This window comes from Rhinoderma darwinii, chromosome 7 (genome assembly GCF_050947455.1).
Source record: "Rhinoderma darwinii isolate aRhiDar2 chromosome 7, aRhiDar2.hap1, whole genome shotgun sequence".
NCBI lineage: Eukaryota > Metazoa > Chordata > Amphibia > Anura > Rhinodermatidae > Rhinoderma > Rhinoderma darwinii.
Genome location: NC_134693.1, coordinates 77,815,967 through 77,837,509, shown reverse-complemented (window position 1 = coordinate 77,837,509; position 21,543 = coordinate 77,815,967). Strand labels below are relative to the sequence as shown.

General features: G+C 42.5%; 1 protein-coding gene across 3 annotated transcripts in view; it reads right to left on the bottom strand.

Annotated features, from left to right (window-relative positions):
* Positions 1-2,055: 2,055 nt before the first annotated feature.
* Positions 2,056-21,543, bottom strand: part of GTPBP1 (GTP binding protein 1) — a 46,155-nt gene continuing 26,667 nt past the window's right edge. For all 3 annotated transcript variants that reach the window (XM_075833586.1, XM_075833584.1, XM_075833583.1), the window contains exons 3-12: positions 16,188-16,368; positions 15,185-15,533; positions 13,728-13,851; positions 7,319-7,433; positions 6,587-6,731; positions 5,801-5,983; positions 5,580-5,715; positions 4,339-4,517; positions 3,593-3,775; positions 2,056-3,012 (exon numbers count right to left, since the gene is read on the bottom strand). In XM_075833586.1, coding sequence (XP_075689701.1) covers positions 2,923-3,012; positions 3,593-3,775; positions 4,339-4,517; positions 5,580-5,715; positions 5,801-5,983; positions 6,587-6,731; positions 7,319-7,433; positions 13,728-13,851; positions 15,185-15,533; positions 16,188-16,368 — 1,685 coding nt within the window. In that variant the 3' untranslated portion in view covers positions 2,056-2,922. The remainder of the gene's footprint in view (positions 3,013-3,592; positions 3,776-4,338; positions 4,518-5,579; positions 5,716-5,800; positions 5,984-6,586; positions 6,732-7,318; positions 7,434-13,727; positions 13,852-15,184; positions 15,534-16,187; positions 16,369-21,543) is intronic.

The following is a 21,543-nucleotide window of genomic DNA, read 5'->3' as shown; positions in this document are numbered from 1 at the left end:
CCGTGACGTGAATAAAAGAGCTGGCTGCCTAATTCAGTTCACCAGCCAAGCCAGCCCTATCTTCTAGAACGGCTGATTTAAAGAAACAGAAAGGGGCTGATGAACTGAGCCAGGCAGCCAGCCCCTTAGGACAAGTCTCGCAAACACAGGGAGGGGGAGGTAGCTCAGTGTTACCGGAGCCTGTGACGGCCCGTCACCGCTACAGCACAAGCACGGAGATTCCGGGACCACTGTGAAGGGGACTTAAATCCGTACAGTTTTAATAAAGTATCTTTGTAAGATTTTTAATTTTAAGTGTGCAAAACAAACGGTTTTGTTTTTTTTTATGCCATTTCTTCCATATTTCAGATCTGCACGTTAGCAATCTAATTCTATGCAACCAGTTTTCCTGCAAAACAAAGTTGATATCCGGCTACCAAGTAAATGAAGGTCTCAATCTATAACACGATGGTATTCGGGAGTTGTGTGCTTTGGATGGTCCCCATTTGTTAGAAGTGTCCCCTGTGGTAAGCAGATCACAGGGTTTCCCTCAGAAGTTAGCTGTAATCTGTGGGGGGAACCGGCAGCATGTGTTCAAGTTTCCCTACAGCATTGTCCTTGTAATGCACATACATGGTAGTTACTTTCCAATCTGGTTAATAGATGAGGGTCCTGAAAAGGGAACCCAATCTATGAATTCAGAATTCTCAAGTAGGGCATATGCGTTTTCTAAACCAGACAACCCATCAACTATCTAGATCAGTTTTGGACTTTTGGCACAGAGCAGTCAATTGGTGAGTTCGGTGAGGCATATTGATCTACAGGATAGTTATGCAAGGAATTAACTTATTGTTAAGGTATATAGCTAGGATATGCAATAACATTATGGTTGATGGTGGTCATAAGTCTGGGACCCCCCACCAATCCCAAGACTGAAGGGACAGATGTCCTTTTGCTATTTCTCCTGCCCAGCAGTGCTCCTGACCACCTGCTGTGTGGGGTATGGCAACACCGCTTCATAGGGCAGTGTTCGTAACCTACACAGAGGGTGGCTGGGGTGTTGCTGTACAGGGGAAATCAATCAAGGAGCTGAAATGCTAAACTACCACTGCATCCCCAGTGGGGGTCCTAGCAATTGAGCCCCCCATTGATCATTAAGTGGTGGTATATCCAACCTACAACAATGCAGCAGATTAAGCACAAACACCGCTTCGTTCACAACACTGTTGCCCTTCCGTTGAGGGGGATCAGTCTGGGTTTTCGTCGGGTTAGCCCCTCAAGGGAAAGGCAAACGGAAACCTAAGCTTGATATCAATGGTGACAGAAACCTAGCTAATAGTTTCCGTTTGTCACCGTTGTGACAGGGTTCCCGTTCTTGACGGAACCAATAGCGCCTTGACAGACAAACTATTAGCTAGGTTTCCATCACCATTGAACTTCAATGAAGTTCAATGGTGAGGAAAACGGAGGCTGAAGTTTTCGTTTGCCATTCCGCTGAGGGGTTAACCCGACGGAAACCTGACGGATCCCCTCAGCGGGAAACGACGGTGATGTGAACACAGCATTAGCGGGCAGCCTTAAAGAGAACCTTTCAGCTGCCCATACATGTGCACTATGTAATAGGCACTGCTGCACAAACCTTGTCTCACTTTATTTTTTTTAATATCCTCCTCCGTTATTTAGATATCGGTGCCGTTATATTTGGCGCCCGATATGTAAATAACCCCCTGAAATGTCAAGGGGGCATGTAAATGGCATGGGGGCGTGGTAGTTCTCTGTGACGCTGTCCAATCAGCTATAGTGTAACGGCAGCCTCCTTCACGGTCTGAGAAGAACTGGGGAGAGGAGAGCATGCGCGCACTGCTCTGCCGCCACTACGGAACAGAGGAGGAGAAGAATGTGAAGAATAATTCTTCTTATTTCGACACACACACACTCTACTCAGTGAAGAAAGCCGCTGTGACACTGTCCATAGCGGATTGGATAGTGTCACAGCGATAAGCAACACACCTCCATGCCATTTACACGACCCATTGACCGTTCAGTGGGTTATTTACATATCGGGCACCAAATATAACGGCACCGATATCTACATAACGGAGCAGGATAGAATTTTTTTTTAAAGTGAGACAAGTTTTGTGCAGCAGTGCATATTACATGGGCAGGTGAAAAGTTCCCTTTAAGATCTATTCATTTTTACAGCTCAGTCTTGGAAAAGACAGGCACTGGTACACAAATTACTAGTTAAAACAAGCTGCCATGGTAGAACGTGACAAGCCTTTAAAATAAAGAAACATTAACTTTTATGCATTGAGAAATGTATGTTTAAAAGTAAACTCTGCTATTCCTTATGTTACAGTTATTGAAACGGAAACAAAAGTAATGCACAGTTCCAGAACAATCCAAACTAAACATGGACGTGAAGTAAAAAGATTTGTAAAATAAAATCCCATACATTTATATTAAATAATCTATTGAAAGTCTCTTACTTGGAAATGTTAAGAAACAGAAATTTTAACCAGATTCTTGTATTAGGGGAGAGATTTCCTCATGCGGTCACATAAGGCTGCTCTCTTCCATTTTATACAGGATGACCAATCTGCTTCTCAGGGAGGGGGGGGGGGCTGATTTTTTTAAAATTAAGACCGTTCCTTAAAATCCTATTCAATTTATAGGAGTTACAGCTACAGTCCATCTGTGCATGGGATTCACGTGCTCTTAATCATCCTGAAGGCCACTCAACAGCAAGTCAGGACACAAAACCGATAAAAAACTACAGTCAATGGCTACTGGAATAGCCACTGATCAATAGTAATTCAATGGAGCCCCACTGGGCTGATGTGTATGGAATTGCAGGATAGTTGGGAGTGTGCTTCTTTCCATTAAATAGTGATTAGGGCATGTTCACGCTGTTGGAAGGACACAGGAGCTGAGCAGTCATGTTTAACAACCTCCTGCGGGGGCACATGCCCCCTGAGACTTCACTTTATGCCTCTGTCCACCACGTCGTCTTCCTCCTCCTCCTGTCTTTGGCTGTAAACAGAAATGTTTTAATGTAAGACGATTACGTAGTCTATGAGAAAAAAATAAATAGACTAACGTTCAGTTCACAAGTGGGTCCTATCAACAAATCGCATGTTTATGGTGACAGCTCGACTACAACAAGGATTGTACACATGGACTTAAATCTGTCTAATCCTACTGCCCCCCCCCCCCCACTACCACAGGATAAGTTAGCACCATACATGTCTAAGTCGCTGATCTCCCACCCTCAAGAGACATGATGTCCGTTCAGTCAGAAAGGAGAATGGGTAGGTTTATGGTTTAGTGAAGGAGATAGCAGGCTGCTGAACAATCACTGTATATGGCAATGTGGATACCTTTTTATATGCTTCAGCATTAGGGCAAATGGATAAAGAGGGGGATCCATGAAGAAATGATCAGCTGTATGGAGTTTCCACTAGCAATAACAGCTGCAATTTCTTTCTTTTTTTTTTGCACATTGCGAGGTCAGATTTCTCTGCCGTTTGTCCACTTTCTAGAACAGTTGGTATTTCCAGAAACTGCCTCTTATCTGTTTAAATAGTGAACTAAGGTTCGTATATTCCTGTACCTGTGCTTGCAGTGGGGGTGCTCCGGACGTCGGCGCAGCACTAGCTGTGGGAGAAACCTCATCCGTTACTACTGTTCCCAGGCTCGGTTCATCCTTCTTTCCAAGTGGGCTCTTTTTGGTGGACTGCATCTTTACTTGTTGTGGCTTGGAGTTCATCGGCAAGTTGTTTGTGCTCTGTAACAACTAGGGGTTAGAAAATAATGAAAATGCTTATATTCTATTTCTACAAAAAGTAAATGATATAGAATGACATATTTAAAATGGGGCATCAACTCCAAATCTTGACACTTGGGTGAGCACCTAGTCTGATCTAAACATCGTTTTCCCATTTAATTCAATGGGCAGATGTTTGTAGGCGTTTAGCTAGCGTTTTTCCAGACATTTATGCCCCAAAATACACCTGAAAACACTGCGTGTGAACATACCCTTATAAATATAATAAGTCTGTTGACTGGCTATAAGGATGGTATACAGAGCGGTGTCACCCACTCAAGTTGGGCATCCCTTGGCAATAACAGCGGATCACTGGGAATTTATGAAGATAGATCCACAGGCAGCAGCAGATTTTTCATTATTCAATAGACCTACCTTCAGGTATGGCATGTAAGCATTTATTTTAGAACTGGAGCGGGTACACATGGGTAACCCGTGGGGGAAGAGAAAATGGTCATGGTCCCCTTCAGCTTTATGTAAAATATTTATCTGGACTTTGGCAATCTCAATCAGACACTCTAAGCAAAGAATACCTTAGTTATGGTGCCGACAGCTTTAGTTCGGCCCTCTCTGAAAACCAGCCTTTGGTCTATGTGTAAGTACTCGGGTGTCTTGATGAATCTGAAGTGAACTGTAGCTTTATCACCAGTACGTAAGCAGTCACGGCTCATGCTCAAGATGGTGGCAGTTTGGCGAATACTTCCACAGTGTACTAAAACAGAATATCTCATTAATGTATTTTATAATGTCTGAAGTCACCGATTTATAGGTTAGATTTTAAATCTTCAGATAGGTTATAAAATGAAAAATATAATTCAAAAGCAATTGTCGCCCTCTATAAATATAAGTATCAGCTGCATGCTTCTAAAAAAGGTACTAGTACTGACCCTTCTCTAGATAAATAAGAGGAAAAGCAGTCTCTCTAGAAGAACTTCTGTTCAGAAATAACAAAAGCAATTAGAATTAAAACAATGCCACTTTCCCTCAACAAATAAAGTGATAAAAACAAGAGGGAATACAGACAGTTGTAGTACAGATTACTGCACTCAATCCTTGTAATTAGTCTTCATGGCTATACACATTTCCACACTTCATAGCGTCACATGGGGAGCCCGATACATTAGATCGACTTGATTAAACCGGGCTACTGAGCATAGCATACATGGCATTGATCACAGCAACTTGTGCTGCGAATATATCAGAATGATAGAAATGTAGATTACATGTACTGTCAAGTTAAAATACAAGGAGAAATTAAACACAACCTTTCATTTGCAACGGATTCATTCATAATTGTGAAGCACAATTCCATAGATACACTAACGAATGCGAGAGACCAAACTTATTACATGCTACAGCCACCACACCTACATGTAACTATCAAACTACTCCTAAACCAGGCAAATTAGTTGTAATCCTGAATTGTGGATTATATTTGAATAATTCTAGACATTGAAAGTATGAAAAAACAAACACGGATCAGAGCCATGATCTTAGAGCCTGTACAGCGGCATACTGAGCCGTAGGCAACACCAGTAATATGCCATCCAACGGTGAACAGCTTTTTTTTTTCTGTTGGATACCGTATAGATCCATCACAAAACTCCATATGAAATGGGTCTATCGACTTCTATGGATGTCATATTGTGGTTCATGGAACTCGAAGCTTGTACATGCATGAGCCCCCTTACTAATCGAATACCTGGCTTTTGAGATAGCACAGAATACATGGTTTTACGGATCTGATATTTTAGATATAGAAGAAATATAGTACCCATTGCCTGGTATCGCGGGCTGATTGTGGTCGGATGATGCAGCACCAAGATCTCCGCTTCAAACTCCCAAGATGCCTGAGGGTTAAGGCGTGGGGACACCATCACCATTCCCTTCCTGATAGAAGAACGTTTAATCTGAAGATTAAGTACAATGTCGAAGTTTAGTGGTAACCGTAGTCATGTCCGCCCATAAACTTATTAGCAGTTGAGGGTTTTTTACCTTCTTCAAAGCAAAAGATGCTGTCTGGCCCCCTCGTACTTCTTTAACAGGCATGCGCTTGCGATGTATTGACTTTACTGCAATTGATGTAAAGCTGCCCAGTGGGTCTGGTCCAAGCAGCAGCAAGTCATTTAGTTTAATCAGGCCTCTTAAGGTAGTTCCAGAAACCACAGTGCCCACACCCTAAAGAGAGAGATAATAAGTTACCATTTAAGTACGTGTGTGTACACACACACACACACACACACACACACACACACACACACACACACACACACACACACACACACACACACACACACACTAGTTGATGCTTAAATGGTGTGGAAACTTTCTTCAGCAAATCAGTTGTGTGAACAAGCCCTAGGCATGAGCTCTCTTTTTTTTTTTTTGTAGCAGTATTTCTGCAGCGGACATTCCACCCAAAGAGCTGCACCACAACTTGGTAGGGCACGCTGTGGATTTCAAAACCTGCAGCAAGTCTATAATCCACATCGTATTTTACGCTGTGACCGAAAGGGCCTTGCTGCGGAATTTTGTAACAAACGCAAGGTGTGAACAAACCACAATGGGAAGAATTTAGGCTGTAAAATTATTAGACAAATGTAATTTTTTATTTTTCACTTTTATTTATTTATTTTTAAAAGTTATTTAAAAGCGCATACTTTTTTTTTTCCCGTCCGCAGCATGCACTGCACTAGGTGTACATTTTTGGGGGTGACTGACATGTAGTGGTGCTGTGTGTCTCACCAATCAATGGCAGATGTCTGCAACATTTGACCTTACCGGTACGGAGTAAGTATCATCAATCTGAAACTCTGCGGGTTCCTCCTCCCTAGAGCTGGTGCGTGGGGACAGCAAATTAAGGAACATCTTGAGGAGATCCAGATTCTCCCCGGTTACATTTGAGATCTGAAATATCGGACACATCCTGCGAAGTTAGAACATTGATAGGTTACTAAAATAAGACCACACCAAAAGATTTCGTGCTACGTTTTTTTTTTTTTTTAAACATTTTATATCAGAAATCATTAGCGTCAATGATTCTATTACTAGCACAGCCAAGCCCACTTCAACTGATTAATTTATATAATTGTGGACTACATTATTGCCATCAAAAAGCAATGGAAACCCAGTGGAATGGAGACTAGCTCTGACACGAACAAAGCCTAAGGGTATGTTCACATAGGATTATTTTTTATTTATTTTTTTAAAACTCTGCGTCTGAAACGGATTTGTCCCACAGATTTGAATGTGTATCAGCCCCATAGTAATTCAATGCAGATAATCCGCAGCACTAATGACAATGCTGCGGATGTTAACATCCACAGCGCATTTATTATTCCACGCAGATATTAAGCGGAGTCGGTCATGCTTTAGACGTAGAATCCGCAGCTAAACCCGGACAGCATACTAAACGTGTGAACGTGGCCTTAGGTGTCCCCAAGTTCAGTAACATATATACCCATACCAATTTTAACATAATCAAGAATACCCATTCATACTGGAGACTTGTACCTTTCTGAGCTGAAGTTGGAAGCAGTGACAATAACATCATCTTTGTTTTGAACCAAGACTGGGATCTTTCTGCAACCAGGAGACTTAAGAAGCCTCTGCAGAAGCTTCAGAGTTTCTACAAAGTTAAACAACCCAACATTTTAGTCACAGTCTTTCTAAAGCAAACAAAACCATTTCATTAGTTTGATTTAGAGAAGGGAGTCCTCGGTGTACATAAAAACATTTAAAATGCAAAATTACCAACTTCTTTCCTCTACCACGGACAGTTCAGTGGGTTTGAGAACAGCAAATCTCCAAAACGTAGTCTAATAGAGCTTTAGGCCAGGTTCAGATGTGGCAGATATTTTGTATGACATGCTGATTTTGCAGCGGATTTAACCCTCTGTAATGCAAAGTGTGAAACATGTGGCAAAAACAAGCAGGGATTCTCTGCCATGTGTGGTTTTTTTTTTGTTGCAAAAACAGGGATTTTTGTACTTACAAGTAAAATCCCTCGTGTTTCATTCACTGCGGGACACAGTACCATGTGTATAGGCCGCTAACACTAGGTAAATATATAGATTAGAAAAAATAAATAAAATACTGTATACCCCCTGCTGAGCACTCAGCTACTCCGTTTGTACCAAGAGCAGTAGGAGAGCAGAGAAGGTTTAACACAATAAGTTTCCAATGAGAAAAGCAACCTCAAGAAGTCCAAAAAAGTAACAAATATAGGAATAGGGCAGGACCGGTGTCCCCCCAGTGAATTCAATGAGAAAGGGATGAACTACAAAAACCCAGTTTTCTCGTTAAAGTATTCACTGGGTGACATACTATGGAACGTCCTAAAGGGGTCCCTCAGGGATAGAAAAAAAAAAAAAAGGAATAATAATCAGCCATGGGAGCAGCCTAAACCATGGCTGCTTGCAACAGCATCTGACCCAAACCAGAATCGGCAAAAGAATGGATATGGTAGAATCTCAAAAAAAAAATAAAAAAAAATTATATATATATATATATATATATATAATGTGTGTATGTAACAAGGACCAGGTGGCAGCTTTACAGACCTAAAAGGCAGAAGCCTAATGCCACACCGTCCAGGAGGCCCCAACTGCCCTCGTAGAATAAGTAGTTACCCGGAAGAAAGATTCCCTACCCTTAGCAGAGTAGACCCTTTTAATGGCCAAACGTATCCAGCTAGCAATGGTGGCCTTTTAAACCGGACCACCCTTACGAGGGCCCTATGGAACAAATTGGGAGTATGACTTCCACTTCCGGAAAGTACTTTCTAGCTGCAATGTAGACTTGAAGGGCATTGACCTCATCAAGGCAATAAAAGGCACGTTCTTGTGGATGAGAAGATTTAGGTCAAAATGTAGGAAGGACAGTGTCCTCATTAACTGGTTCCCGACCACTGGCTGTGTATTTACAGCCAGCGGTCAGGGTCCTTAAAACCCAAGCCATAGACTTTTTACAGCTGACTGCCGGGGACCCTGAGGAGAAGATAGAAGGAGCTTTCACTGCTTCTGTCTTCTCTGATCACTTGTACAAAGTGCTCAATGAACGCTGTGTATAGGAATAGAGACAGCGGGCACGCCGCTCTCTATTGCTCCCGGTGTTCATGTGACTGGTCACATGATCGCCGGGTGCCGTTACGGACCTACTGCTGCTGGGTCTAACTAGACCCAGCACAGCCCTATTAGTGACAATCGTCACTATGAGAGGGCTGATTTCCCCTGTAACTGGGGCTGCTGTGCAACCCCAGTTACAGTGGAAAAACATGGTGCTGATCTCCCCTGTAACTGTGCAGCTCCAGTGGAAAAGATGCTGTAAAAGAAAGAAAAAAAATACATAAAGTTCCCAGAAGGTCCTTTTGACCTTTGAGGGACAGACCATAGTAATAAAAAAAAATAGTAAAGTAAAGTGCAAAAAAAAATAAAAAATACACAAAAATACCCACCCCAAAAAAAACATCCGTCCCCCCCCGCTAATCATTGTTGTAACGCTAGCGCTGAACCAATTCCCCTAATATAGACTTTTAATATATTACATTTTAAGGTAGACAATGACGATCACAAATAAAAAGGTCTATTTTAGGGTAAAACTATGTTATTACCAAAAAAAAAAATTGCTGAAACTTAAAAAAAAGCTTATTTTTTTTTCTATTTTCAAACTATGAATAAAAATTCTAATATAGCAAAAAGGATGTCTATAAAAACAAAAAACCTGCATGGTCTACAGAAAAAACATTGCAAAAATCACGTTGTTAGCCCAACAAATAAAAAAGTTAGTCATTTAACTAAACACGTGCTAAAAAGGGCTAAAAACGGTGTCTAGACCTGAAGGCTCAAAATAGCCCGGTCCTGAACTGGTTAAGATGGAATGAGGAAACCACCTTAGGAAGGATGGCACCGGATGTACCACCACCACCACCTTGTCCCTATGAAAAACCGTAAATAAAAAGCTTTGCAGGACAAGGCTGCAAGCTCAGAAACGCTGTGGATAGAGGTGATCGCCACAAGGAAAACTACCTTCCAGCATAAAATCCTCAGAGAAACTTCCCGCAAAAGGTTCGAAGGGTACAGCCTGGACAGAGTCGAGGATCAGATTGAGATCAAGTTCCAAAGGAGACCGATGAGGAGCACAATGGACAACTCCTTGCAAAAAAGTCTTATTTGCAGCATGGAAAGACTAAATGCAATGAAAAAGAATAGATAGGGCTAAAACCTGGTAGCTAATTTGAGAACCTGATCCAAAACGACATGGAGGAAAGCCAGAATTCGTGATAAGATTCACATCGACCTAAAATAAACCAACCAAATGCGATAGTAAATACTTTGGGATTGAGTCTTCCAGGCCTTAATCATGGTCTGAATGACCGGATCAGAGAAACCTTTGAACTTCAAAACTGCGTTTTCAACAGCCAAACGCAGCCGAGGTAACGCAGAGTGGAACATTGGACCTTGGGAAAGGAGGACGTGCCACAAAGTAAGCAGCCACAGGGCGTCTGCTAACAGGAGAATGAGAACCACGTACTAAGCTATGCAAGGACAGTCTGGGGCCACCAGAATGGCTGGGATTCCTGCGTCCTTGACCCTTTTCAGTACTCGAGGCAGGAGTGGAAGGGGGAGGGGGAAAGGAGGTTGAAGGACGACCAGGGAAGAACCAGAGTGTCGACTCCCATGGCACTGGTATCCCTGGTTCTGGGGGATGTTGTCCGGGCACTTGTGCTTGATGAGAGAGGCGAAGAGATCCACATGCAGGGAACCCCACCGTATGCAAATGTAGTGAAAAATCTCTGGATAAAAAAAATTAAAAAAAAACTCTCCGGGATCTAGCTGCTCCCGGCTCAGGTACTCCGCCTCCCAGTTGTCTACTCCTGGGATGTGCATGCCGGAGACTGTTGGGAAATTCTGTTCCGCCCAGCGAAGGATCTTGGCGGTTTCCTTGCATGAAGTCCTGCTTCTTGTACCTCCCTGATGATTGAGGTACGCCATTGCTGTATATTTGTCCGTCTGTGTACCCGCACTGGAAAACCCCGGTGATGAGACATCCAGTGAGACTGGGTCAGGAAGATGGCCCTCAGCTCCAAGACTATGATCTGGAGTGGAGCTTCAAGGTCAGACCAGGTGCTCTGGACTGTGAGACAGCCGAAGACCGCCTCCCAGCCGGTCAAACTTGCATCCGTTGCGATGACTTGACAGGGGAGTGTTGAAGGATTTTCCCTGAGAGATGTTGGGGAAAGACATCTACCACTGCAATTCCTTCATTACTAAATGGGGCAGGCGGATCTTCAGACCCATGGAGTCCGGAGACTTGTCCCAACGAGATAGAGCTTGGGAGTGAAATTAGACTGCCTTGAAGGTTGAGACCATCCTCCCAAGACTTTCATGCAGAAGTGGATGGAGCAAGGAGTATTCCTGTCTAGTACGGTCACTCCCTCTCTGAGAGTGGTGATCTTGGCCTTTGTTAAGTATACCCTGGCTGCGTGTGTATCCAGGACCATCCCTAGAAACTCCAATCTCAGAGACAGAGTCAGGGATGACTTGGGGCTGTTTATTAGCCAATTGAATCTGCAAAGACAATCCAGTGTAATGTTGAGACTGTCCAAGTTCTCCTGTTTGGAAGGTGCCTTCACCAGAAGATCGTCCAAGTATGGGATAACCGCTATCCACCTGGATCGGAGGAGAGCCATGATCTTGGTGAAGACCCTTGGAGCCGTGGCCAGCCCATAGGAGGGCCACAAACTGGAAGTGCTCGGAACCTACTGCAAAGGGCAGGAAACGCTGATGTACTTGAGCAACGGTAACATGAAGATAAACATCCTCTATGTCTATTAAAAAGAGGCTCTGTCACCACATTATAAGTTGCCTGTCTCCTACATAATGTGATCGGCGCTGTAATGTAGATTACAGCTGTGTTTTTTATTTAGAAAAACGATCATTTTTGACGGAGTTATGAACGATTTTAGCTTTATGCTAATGAGTTTCTTAATGCCCAACTGGGCATGTTTTACTTTTTGACCAAGTGGGTGTTGTGGAGAGAAGTGTATGACGCGGACCAATCAGCGTCATACACTTCTCTCCATTCATTTATTCAGCACATAGTGATCTTAATAGACACACACACACACACACACACACGTTACTCAAGTGTCGTGACAGTGAGTAGACATCACTACCAGCCAGGACGTGATGTCTATTCAGAATCCTGACACTTCGCTAACGTTTGTGGTTGATTTACAGCACAGCAAGCGTAGTCTCGCGAGTTTACGCTGTGAATGATAGCCCAGCGTGATCGCGAAGTGCTGTAAATCAACCACAAATTTTATCGAAGTGTCAGGATTCTGAATAGACATCACGTCCTGGCTGGTAGTGATGTCTATTCACTGTCAAGACACTTGAGTAACGTGTGTGCGTGTTAATGGAGAGTAGTGTATGACGCTGATTGGTCAGAGTCATACACTTCTCTCCACAATGCCAACTTTGTCAAAAAGTAAAACACGCCCAGTTGGGCATTAAGAAAGTCATTAGCATAAAGCCAATATAGGTCATAACTCCATCAAAAATGATAGCTTTTCTAAATAAAAAAAACACTGCTGTAATCTACATTACAGCGCTGATCAAATGATGTAGAAGATAGGCCACTTCTAATCTGGTGACAGAGCCTCTAAGGACACCAGACCCCCTAGGTGCTGTCCCCCGCGTGAAGCAGGAATGTTTCCAGTGGCATATGATTTCTGTACACTGCTCCGTGTATTATGGCGTTCACTACCGGTGATAGAGGGAAACACCTAAGGATAAAACAACCACTCCAGCCAAAAAAAACCTACACTGGTTGGACAGGACAGGCATGTGACTCAGGTCCCGCTTGGTGACCAGATTACAAAGACTGCGCTGGAAAAACAGAAGGGTAGGGAGGAGAGCGGGCCTGAGTGCGAGGGGCGTGGCCAGCTTGCAGCCTAGCAGAGAACCAGAGCTGGGGCCTAAATGAATGGCGCTGCTGGCAGCACAATGCGGCTTGTAGTAAAAACCAGAAGATAATGCTGAAGTATGTCTGCCAGCACATAAAAAAAAAAAAAAAAAAAGTGGTAGAAAAATCATTAGTAAAGGAAACACCACCTCAGAATAAAAAACAAAAAAACACCCCTCTATATAATGCCGCAAAGCCCGCTGACAGTCTGAATGCTGCACCACCACAACTCCTCCCAATGGTGTGGGGAGGGGGGTGAACTTACCTGTCAGTCTTTAGGCGGAAAATGCACACACGTAGTGTGGCTGTCCGGCATCCTCAACCATCGGTGCGGTAATAGAGGACTTGGTGACCAAGGTGGGATAGATCCACCAGAGGCATCCACTAAGGTGGGAAGAGCATCTGTAGAATGACAGGCATCCACTGAAAAAGTGTGAATTCCTTCCGCACGGCAGCCGCAGGGTAGACACCAAGTGGAACATGCACCGGAAAAGTAAATAAAATAAAAAAATTCTAGCAGAATTGCGTGCAGTGCAGGACATGTCTGCCTCTTATGGACACTAGGCTAAAATTGAGGAGCTAAGTGCATAGGGTATAGCCCACTGGGAGGAGCCACACCTTTTTTTTTTTTTTTTTTTATATTTACCTAGTATGAGCGGCCTATACCCATGGTACTGTGTCCCCCAGAGAATACTTTGAGAAATTCCATTTACTAGCAGGATACTGTATTTTGGGTAGAATTCACACGGATAATCCACTTCAAACCTGTCACATCTTAATGTTACCCTTAACACCTTCTATAGGTTGAAATAATGGCAATACTACTACAGAATCTAATGTAAGTTTACGATGTAGTGCTTCAAAACTAATGTTGCATAAGAAATGATCAAATTAATGTGGTCAATTCTAAACCGTTATATTCATGTTGGCGTATTGAAAATGGACTACTTTTCACCTTGCAATATGTTTGCTGGACACATGTCAATCTTTGTTACCACCACAAAGACTGGGACGTTCAAAGCCAGGGCCAAACCCAGGTGCTCCTTTGTCATACCCACTATACCAGCATTACTGCCCACCTAAGGAAGGAAAAACATTTCTCTATTACTGGCCACAAAAAAGATAAATTTGCAAACTTTGTCAGAACTATAATGGCAACCTGTCTTGCAGGATTAGTTCCACTGATAAAGAAATTTGATTTGACAGGTTATTAAAAAGTAACTTGTCAACAGAAAAGCTATGAAAGTCTGATCACGGGATCTGACAGGTAGTACCCCCGGCCACGTAGGGAAATAACCAGTTCCTGATGTACGCTCTCCCTTCCCCACTAAAATGCTTGGAAGTTACAGAAATGCTCTAACTTGAAAGTTTGTGAAGATTTTTTATTTCAATTGAGAGGTGACCGAGCGAACCACTGTTCTAACCATTTATGGTAGTGTTTCTGTTCTACTTCTCTCTAGGTATGTCTACCTTACACGGTCCGCCCGCTCACTAAACTTTAATGCTCGCGCTGTCACGGGCAGATGCAGTGGCGTCGCTAGCACCGGAGGGGGCAAGGTAAGTACAATCTTATTTTTTTAAGGAGCTGTGGGGAAGGGGGGCTGCATGGTGCTATATACAAAGGGAGGAGTGTGGCTGCGTGGCGCTACATACAAGAGGAGGGGGCGTCCACATGGCACCATCTACAGGGGCTGTGTCCGCGTGGCGCCACCTACAGGGGGCGGCTGTGTGCCACTATTTATGGGGACAGTGGTGTAATGAGGGATTCTTTCACGGATGCCTATAATTGGTGTTTATAATGGTCTATTTTACTGCTGGACTTTTAATATTATAGTATTTAAAAAAGTAATTAAAAACGAATTTAAAATACATTTTTATACTCTTATTTAGTCGCTATATTAGAGTTTACTGGTGGTATTACTTGTGGCCATCAGATCGCCCACCATTGATGGAGACTTGCCCTGCTCCCCAGCTGCCCCACCCAGGAGCTGCCAAGACTTAGAGGGAACATTGCCCCCCACCCTCGAATTGCTTAGATTCCGCGGTTTTTATTGACCCCGTTCCATACTCCCCCCACCACCAACTAGGACTTACAGGTGCGTCATGTTGGTAGAGGGGTTAAAAGATCAATTAGAGAAATGTCGTAAATCTTTCAGAAAGGAGTCTTGCTTGGTGCAACCCTGAAGCTCCGCCAACTTTTTCAGTGTTGGAAAAAGTGGTGCACGGGCTTCATAAAAATACAGCACAAACGCTGTATATATATTTTTTTACGATTTTATGCTGAAAACAAGCCTAATCCACAAAGAGCAAACTATTTTTAGAACGTGTCAAGTAAGAAAGAAGAGCTAGAATTCTGTACAAACTATTAGATTAGCACACAAAAAATTAAAAAGATACCCATCATTTTCTCACCATGAGCATGCAGAAGTCTGGCAGATGACCAGTCATTCCAAACACCGTCGTCTTTAAGTATTTTTCATGTCCAGCTAGATCAATGAAAGTAATGATCTTTGAAGACTTCTCGCATATCTTGGTCCACTCCAAACTTCCACCATGACTGTCTGGCTTATTGACAACATGACCATGGCTATCAAATCCTAAGATGTCATTGCCTACACTGCTTGTGCGACCCGACTCGATCTCATGTTTGTGGCGAAAAAGCTTCTGCCTGGCGAAGCCACGTCCATTGTCAAGTTCTCCATGAGTCAAAACTCCCAAGAGTGTGCTTTTTCCAGCATCCACATTACCTACTACAGCAACCCTGTTGGAGAACACAAGGGTACAGCCTTACCACTAAGTATGTAAACACATCATAGGAATGAAACTGGTGCATAAAGTTATATAGTGGAAATATTGGCTATTAGATATTACATTGAACAGACTCCATTTTGCTTCAGAGATCAACTCTACGTGATGTTAAAGTGCAACTCAAAGCTATCCTGGACCATAGGTTAAGAACCCTTGATTTAGTCCGTGTATGTCTGCCAGCCGTGTTCAGCTCTTCCAAATAGTCCAGGAGAAGCGGTTAATCGATCTAATCAGCACTATGGAAACTTTGTTCTACTAAAGGCGGGGGGGGGGGGGGGGGGGGGGGGGGTCTTAAAAATGATCCAACCTATGAAAACTTCAGAATTCTCTGACATATCAAACCTTTTCTGTAACTGGAGGAATTGTATAGAAATCCCAATCTGACTGGGAGGTAGCCTTCTGCACCAGGGATCTGCCCCCCCCCCCCCCTGGCTGTTTATAATGAGACCAGGAAGTATTTCCATGTTTAATATCCCTTCACAAAAAAAATAAAATAAAAAAAGGGTCTAGGCCATAGCACCTTATAAAACTCTACCCGTAGATGACGTAAAAAACAAAAAGGCTAAAAAAACAAAACAAAAAAAAAAAACACACACACACGTCTTACCTTACTTCCAAGAAGTCATTATCTCCTACACATTTGCGCACCAGGTAGTCTCGAACTTTGCCTCCTGCTTCTTGGTGCTCCCGCAGCAGGATCATATCAGCACCAATCTGCTCTGCCATGCTAGTTACCGTAGCAACAGATGCTTCCATATCTGCTTCATTTAGCCCATATTCGGTCCCATCTAAACAAAATGACAAAACCACTACATGATATAATATGTAACTTGAAACATGTACTTACTCAAAAGTTTACTCATTAACTAGTAAGGAAGTGTTGGAGACGGGAACATTTTTTTCTCAGATGCCAGTTCCCACATAGTCGTGCCAGCCATGGCGTTTATACAATAAGGGTATAGTCACACACAGCAGATTTGTAGCAGAAATTTCTGAGTTGAGCTTGCCCAGCATCCCCATTCAAAATGTAGGGCATGGATATTTCTGCCATGTGTGTACTTACCCTTAGGCTCTATTGTAGACACAATGGACTTGGGCAGGGTTCACATATGAAGCCCCAGCCTTTATGACTATTCTGGTTTTAGGTGGGCTGCAGAGCGTCAATTTCTAAAGAGGAACACAGGCATAAAATTGCGGTTAATCTGTTTTTCCCCAACAACGTCAGTAATGACTCTGCCATGTCCTGAACTTGAAGGGGTATCTCAGGGTTCCTGAACTTCTGTGCCAAGAAGAGCCCCAAATCGCCCCCCGTTTGGATTTCAATGGGTGGCAGAGGTTTTTTTTCCCCTCAGGCAGCTTTTGACCGCTCGCGGAAAATAAATAAAGCGTGCCATTCTCTCTCTTTGAGCGGTTTCTGTCCTTGACCTCCCATTAAAAATCAATAGGAGGCAGCAAAAAGCTATTCATTTTGAGCGTTTTTATTTTTAATTTTTTTAAATTATATTCAATGGCTAAAAAAAATAAAAAATAAAAAAAAAGCTGACAATTCCAAAATCTGTCTGACAATTTTTTTAAATAAATAAATGAAAATAAAAAAATAAAAAAAAAGAAGGGCTGTATGAACTAGCAGGAACTTCAATATTACAACAAAACATCAGTATACAAGACTGCATTTACATAGAAGAGAAATAAAAATGAAGTAGATATGGACAGTTTAGAGCGGATAATCAGGTCGTAAAATGAACATTAACAGGAACATATGCACAAAACTGTTTTGGGTGCTTTATCATCTCCCAACACAAGCTGTGAACAAGACAAGGTCAGCAGGACCAGCCCTCAAAATGTCAGAGATTAGAAGTCATGGCAATGTGACCAGGGATTTAAAGGAAAAAAAAAAAAAAGGAGTCCCATTTAAAACCATTTTAGTTGTTTTATACACCAATACAGAATCAGGTGGGTTTGCGTTTTTATGACCGTGCTATAGGGAGTTATAAGTGATAGATTTATCATGAACTACTAATAAGGGTAAAGCTGCACAGTACAAGGCTATAGCGAGAGAGGCAATAACTCCATTGTATCAGGCTGTAAATGTCAGATGACACATGAATAGTCTCTGATCGAGTATAGGTTTGTAACCAGCCCGGTGTACGCCTATCAAACAATTGCAGGAAACTATGTCCTTTTGGTCACATAGCGCTCTGGATCTGTGGATCTCCAGCATGCCCTGGCAGCCGCAGGGCACTACAGCTTAGACCTGGGTTAAATGAGGACGAGTCATGTGACAGATGCATCCATAGAAATGCACAATAGAAGCGAATAGGGACCAGTCAGTTGTGCAACTTCTCTTATTCACTTCTACTGGGCTGTGACGAAAGGGAGTCCACTGCTGTGAACAGGTTCTTTTTAAGGGAGTTCTTGGTCGAGAGAATCCTAAAAAAAGGCTACTTTCAGATGGCGCTAAAAAATGTCCTATGTGGATTTTGCTGCGAACATGCAGGAGTTATATGCAGATTTGTTGCAAATTTCACCCTCTGCATTGCAAACAATGAAACCTCGACATATAGGACATGCTGCAGTGCTGCTAAAGCTAGATTTTTTTTCTGCCAACCGTGAATGAGGTTTTGTATAAGGGTATGTTCACACGCACCGTTTTAAAACGTAATTCGGGCGTTATACGGCCCGAATTACGCCTGAAAAACGGCTCCATTACGCCTACAAACATCTGCCCATTGCTTTCAATGGGTTTTACGATGTTCTGTTCCCTCGAGGTGTAATTTTACGCGTCGCTGTCAAAAGACGGCGCGTAAAAAGACGCCCTCATCAAATAAGTGCATGTCACTTCATGGGACGTTTTTGGAGCAGTTTTTCCATTGAAAAACAGCTCCAATAACGTCCATAAAATACGCCGCGAATAACGAGAGTTGTTAAACGTCTGAAAATAAGGAGCGGTTTTCAGGCGAAACCAACTCCGTATTGATATCACAACTTTCCAATTCCTTTTAACAAATACCAATTTAAACTAGTGCTGGACTCATGATGTAGGACCCTGGACAGTCCACTGGAAAATGGATACCATATAGGTGGGCGGGGGTTCTCATTTTCCTTAAAGAGGCTCTGTCACCACATTATAAGTGCCCTATCTTAAACAACGTGATTGGCGCTGTAATGTAGATTACAGCAGTGTTTTTTATTAAGAAATTTTATTTTATTTTGACAGAGTTATGACCCATTTTAGATTTATTCTAATGACCTTAACCTCTTCACGCTCTGCACCGCAACTGTACGTCCTGCAGAGGGCTTGCTTCCCGCATCAGGACGTACAGTTGCGGAGTAGTTCCCGGCACACACTGTCTTAACGGACATTGTCCGGGAAGTCAGCTGTCCCCGACAGCTGATACTCCAGTCTGCCAGTCAGTGGACCATCGCTGCTGATTTCGGCAATTAACCCCATAAATGCAGCGACGGATTGCGTTTGACGCATTTAACTGGTTCCCGACCGCTGGCTGTATTTTTACGGCCAGCGGTCAGGGTCCTTAAAACCCAAGCCATAGACTTTACGACTCACGTTTTAACTTGCTGCCCGCGCAATCGGGCAGCTGAATGTCGGGTCTCCGGCTGTCAGTGACTGCCAGGGACCCTGAGGAGAGGATGGAAGCAGCTTTAGCTGATTGCCTTCTCCGATATCTTTTTACACAGCGCTCAATGAACGCTGTGTATAGGAATAGAGACAGCAGCAGCGGCGCTGTCTCTTTTCCTCCCGGTGATCATGTGACTGGTCACATGATCGCCGGATGCCGTTACTGACAGACTGCTGCTGGGTCTTACTAGACCCAGCACAGCCCTATTAGTGACAATCGTCACTATGAGAGGGCTGATTTCCCCTGTAACTGGGGCTGCTGTGCAGCTCCAGTTACAATGGAAAAACATGGTGTAAAAGAAAGAAAAAATATATATCAAGTTCCCCAAAGGTCTTTTTTGACCTAAAGGGACAGACCATAGTAATAAAAAAAAAATAAAGTAAAGTGCAAAAAAAAATTAAATAATAAATACACAGAAAATACCCACGCCCAAAAAAAAACATTCCCCCCCCCCCCCTGCCAATCATTTTTGTAACGCTAGCGCTGACCCAATTACTCTAATATAGACATATAATATATTAAAATTTACGGTAGACAATGACGATCAGAAATAAAAGGTCTATTTTAGGGTAAAACTATGTTATTACCCAAAAAAAATAAATTGTTGAAACGTAAAAAAGCTTATTTTTTTACTATTATTATTCTCAAACTTTATGAATAAAAATTCTAAAATAGCAAAAAAAGGTGTGTATAAAAAACGATAAAAAAATGAAACCTGCATGGTCTACGGAAAAAACGTCGCAAAAAATCACGTTGTTAGCCCAACAAATAAAAAAGTTAGAGCCATTTAACTAACACGTGCTAAAAATGGCTAAATGGTGTCTGGTCCTGAAGGGCGCAAAATAGCCCGGTCCTGAACTGGTTAAGTGGTTTGAAGCACATCGGCAGCCCACACAATGATTGTGGGGGCTGCCGATGCTTGTTGTGGCAATAGGCCAGACAATGACCTCCGGGTTGCCATGTACGGAAGCCTCGGAGGAGCAGCCTACAACCGGTCCTCCGAGGCTTCGTGTGAGTGTAACTGTCAAGTCACAATGACAGAATACATTACACTATGTAGGTAGTGTAATGTACTCTAGCAGCGATCAAAGCTGCAAGTTTAAATGTCCCCTAGTGGGACAAGTAAAAAAGTAATAAAAAGGTTTTCAAAAAAGTGTAAAAATAAAAGTTATACGTTCTATAAACAAAAAATGCTTTGCTATAATAAGACTTTCATTATAGGAAAAAAATGAACACGTTAAAAAATAGTACACATCTTTGGCATCGCCGCGTTCGTAACCCAAACTATAATGTTATTTTTCCCCCACAATGAACACGCCCAAAAAAAAAAAAATATATAAAAAAAAACACCAGAAACACTATTTTTTGGTCACCACCCCTCCCAAAATAGAGAATAAAAAGTGATCAAAAAGTCGCACTTACCCGAAAATAGTACCGATAAAAACTACAACCAGTCTCGCAAAAAAAAAAAAAAAAAAGCCCTTACACAGCTTTTTTGACAGAATATGGTGATACAGAAAATAAAATTTTATAAAAAAAGTGATTTTATTGCGCAAACGCTGCAAAACATAAAGAAACCTATATACATATGGTATCGCCGTAATCGTACCGACCTGCAAAATAAAGTACTACTGTCATTTATAGCACACTGAACGATGCATCAAAATAACCTAAAAAAACAATGTCGGAATTGCTTGTCTTTGTTCACCCGGCTTGCAAAAAAACGGAATAAAAAGTGGGAAAAAAAAAAAAAAAAAAAAAAAAAAAACATATACCCCAAAATGTTACCAATGAAAAACTACACAGATTGTCCCGCAACAAATAAGCCCTCACACAGCTCCAGTGGAGAAAAAATAAAAAAAAGTTCTGGCTCTCAGAATATGGCGATGCAAAATGTGCAGAGTATTCCAAAATCGGATAAGATCGGGCGCCATTTATCAGTGCGACACCGGCCACACATCTATGAATTATTATTTACCACATTATTATACCCTTTTATTATACCCTGATGTTCTCTGCATAGCTTACATATGCCCCCACATTATAAACTGAAATACCAGCAAAATTCCAAACAGAACAACCACCAAGCAAAATCTGCGCTCCAAAAGCAAAATGGCGTCCCTCCCTTCTGAGCCCTACAGCGTGCCCGATTAACGTTTTATGAGGTATTTGTCTTCAGTGGCACAAACTGGGCACAACATATACATTAAAATGGAAAATTGAAATATTCACACCATCCGCTGTGCATTAACCCCTTTGCGCACTATGACCTAATAGCACGTCATGGTGAGGGGGTTGATGTATGGAGCGGGCTCACGTGCGGAG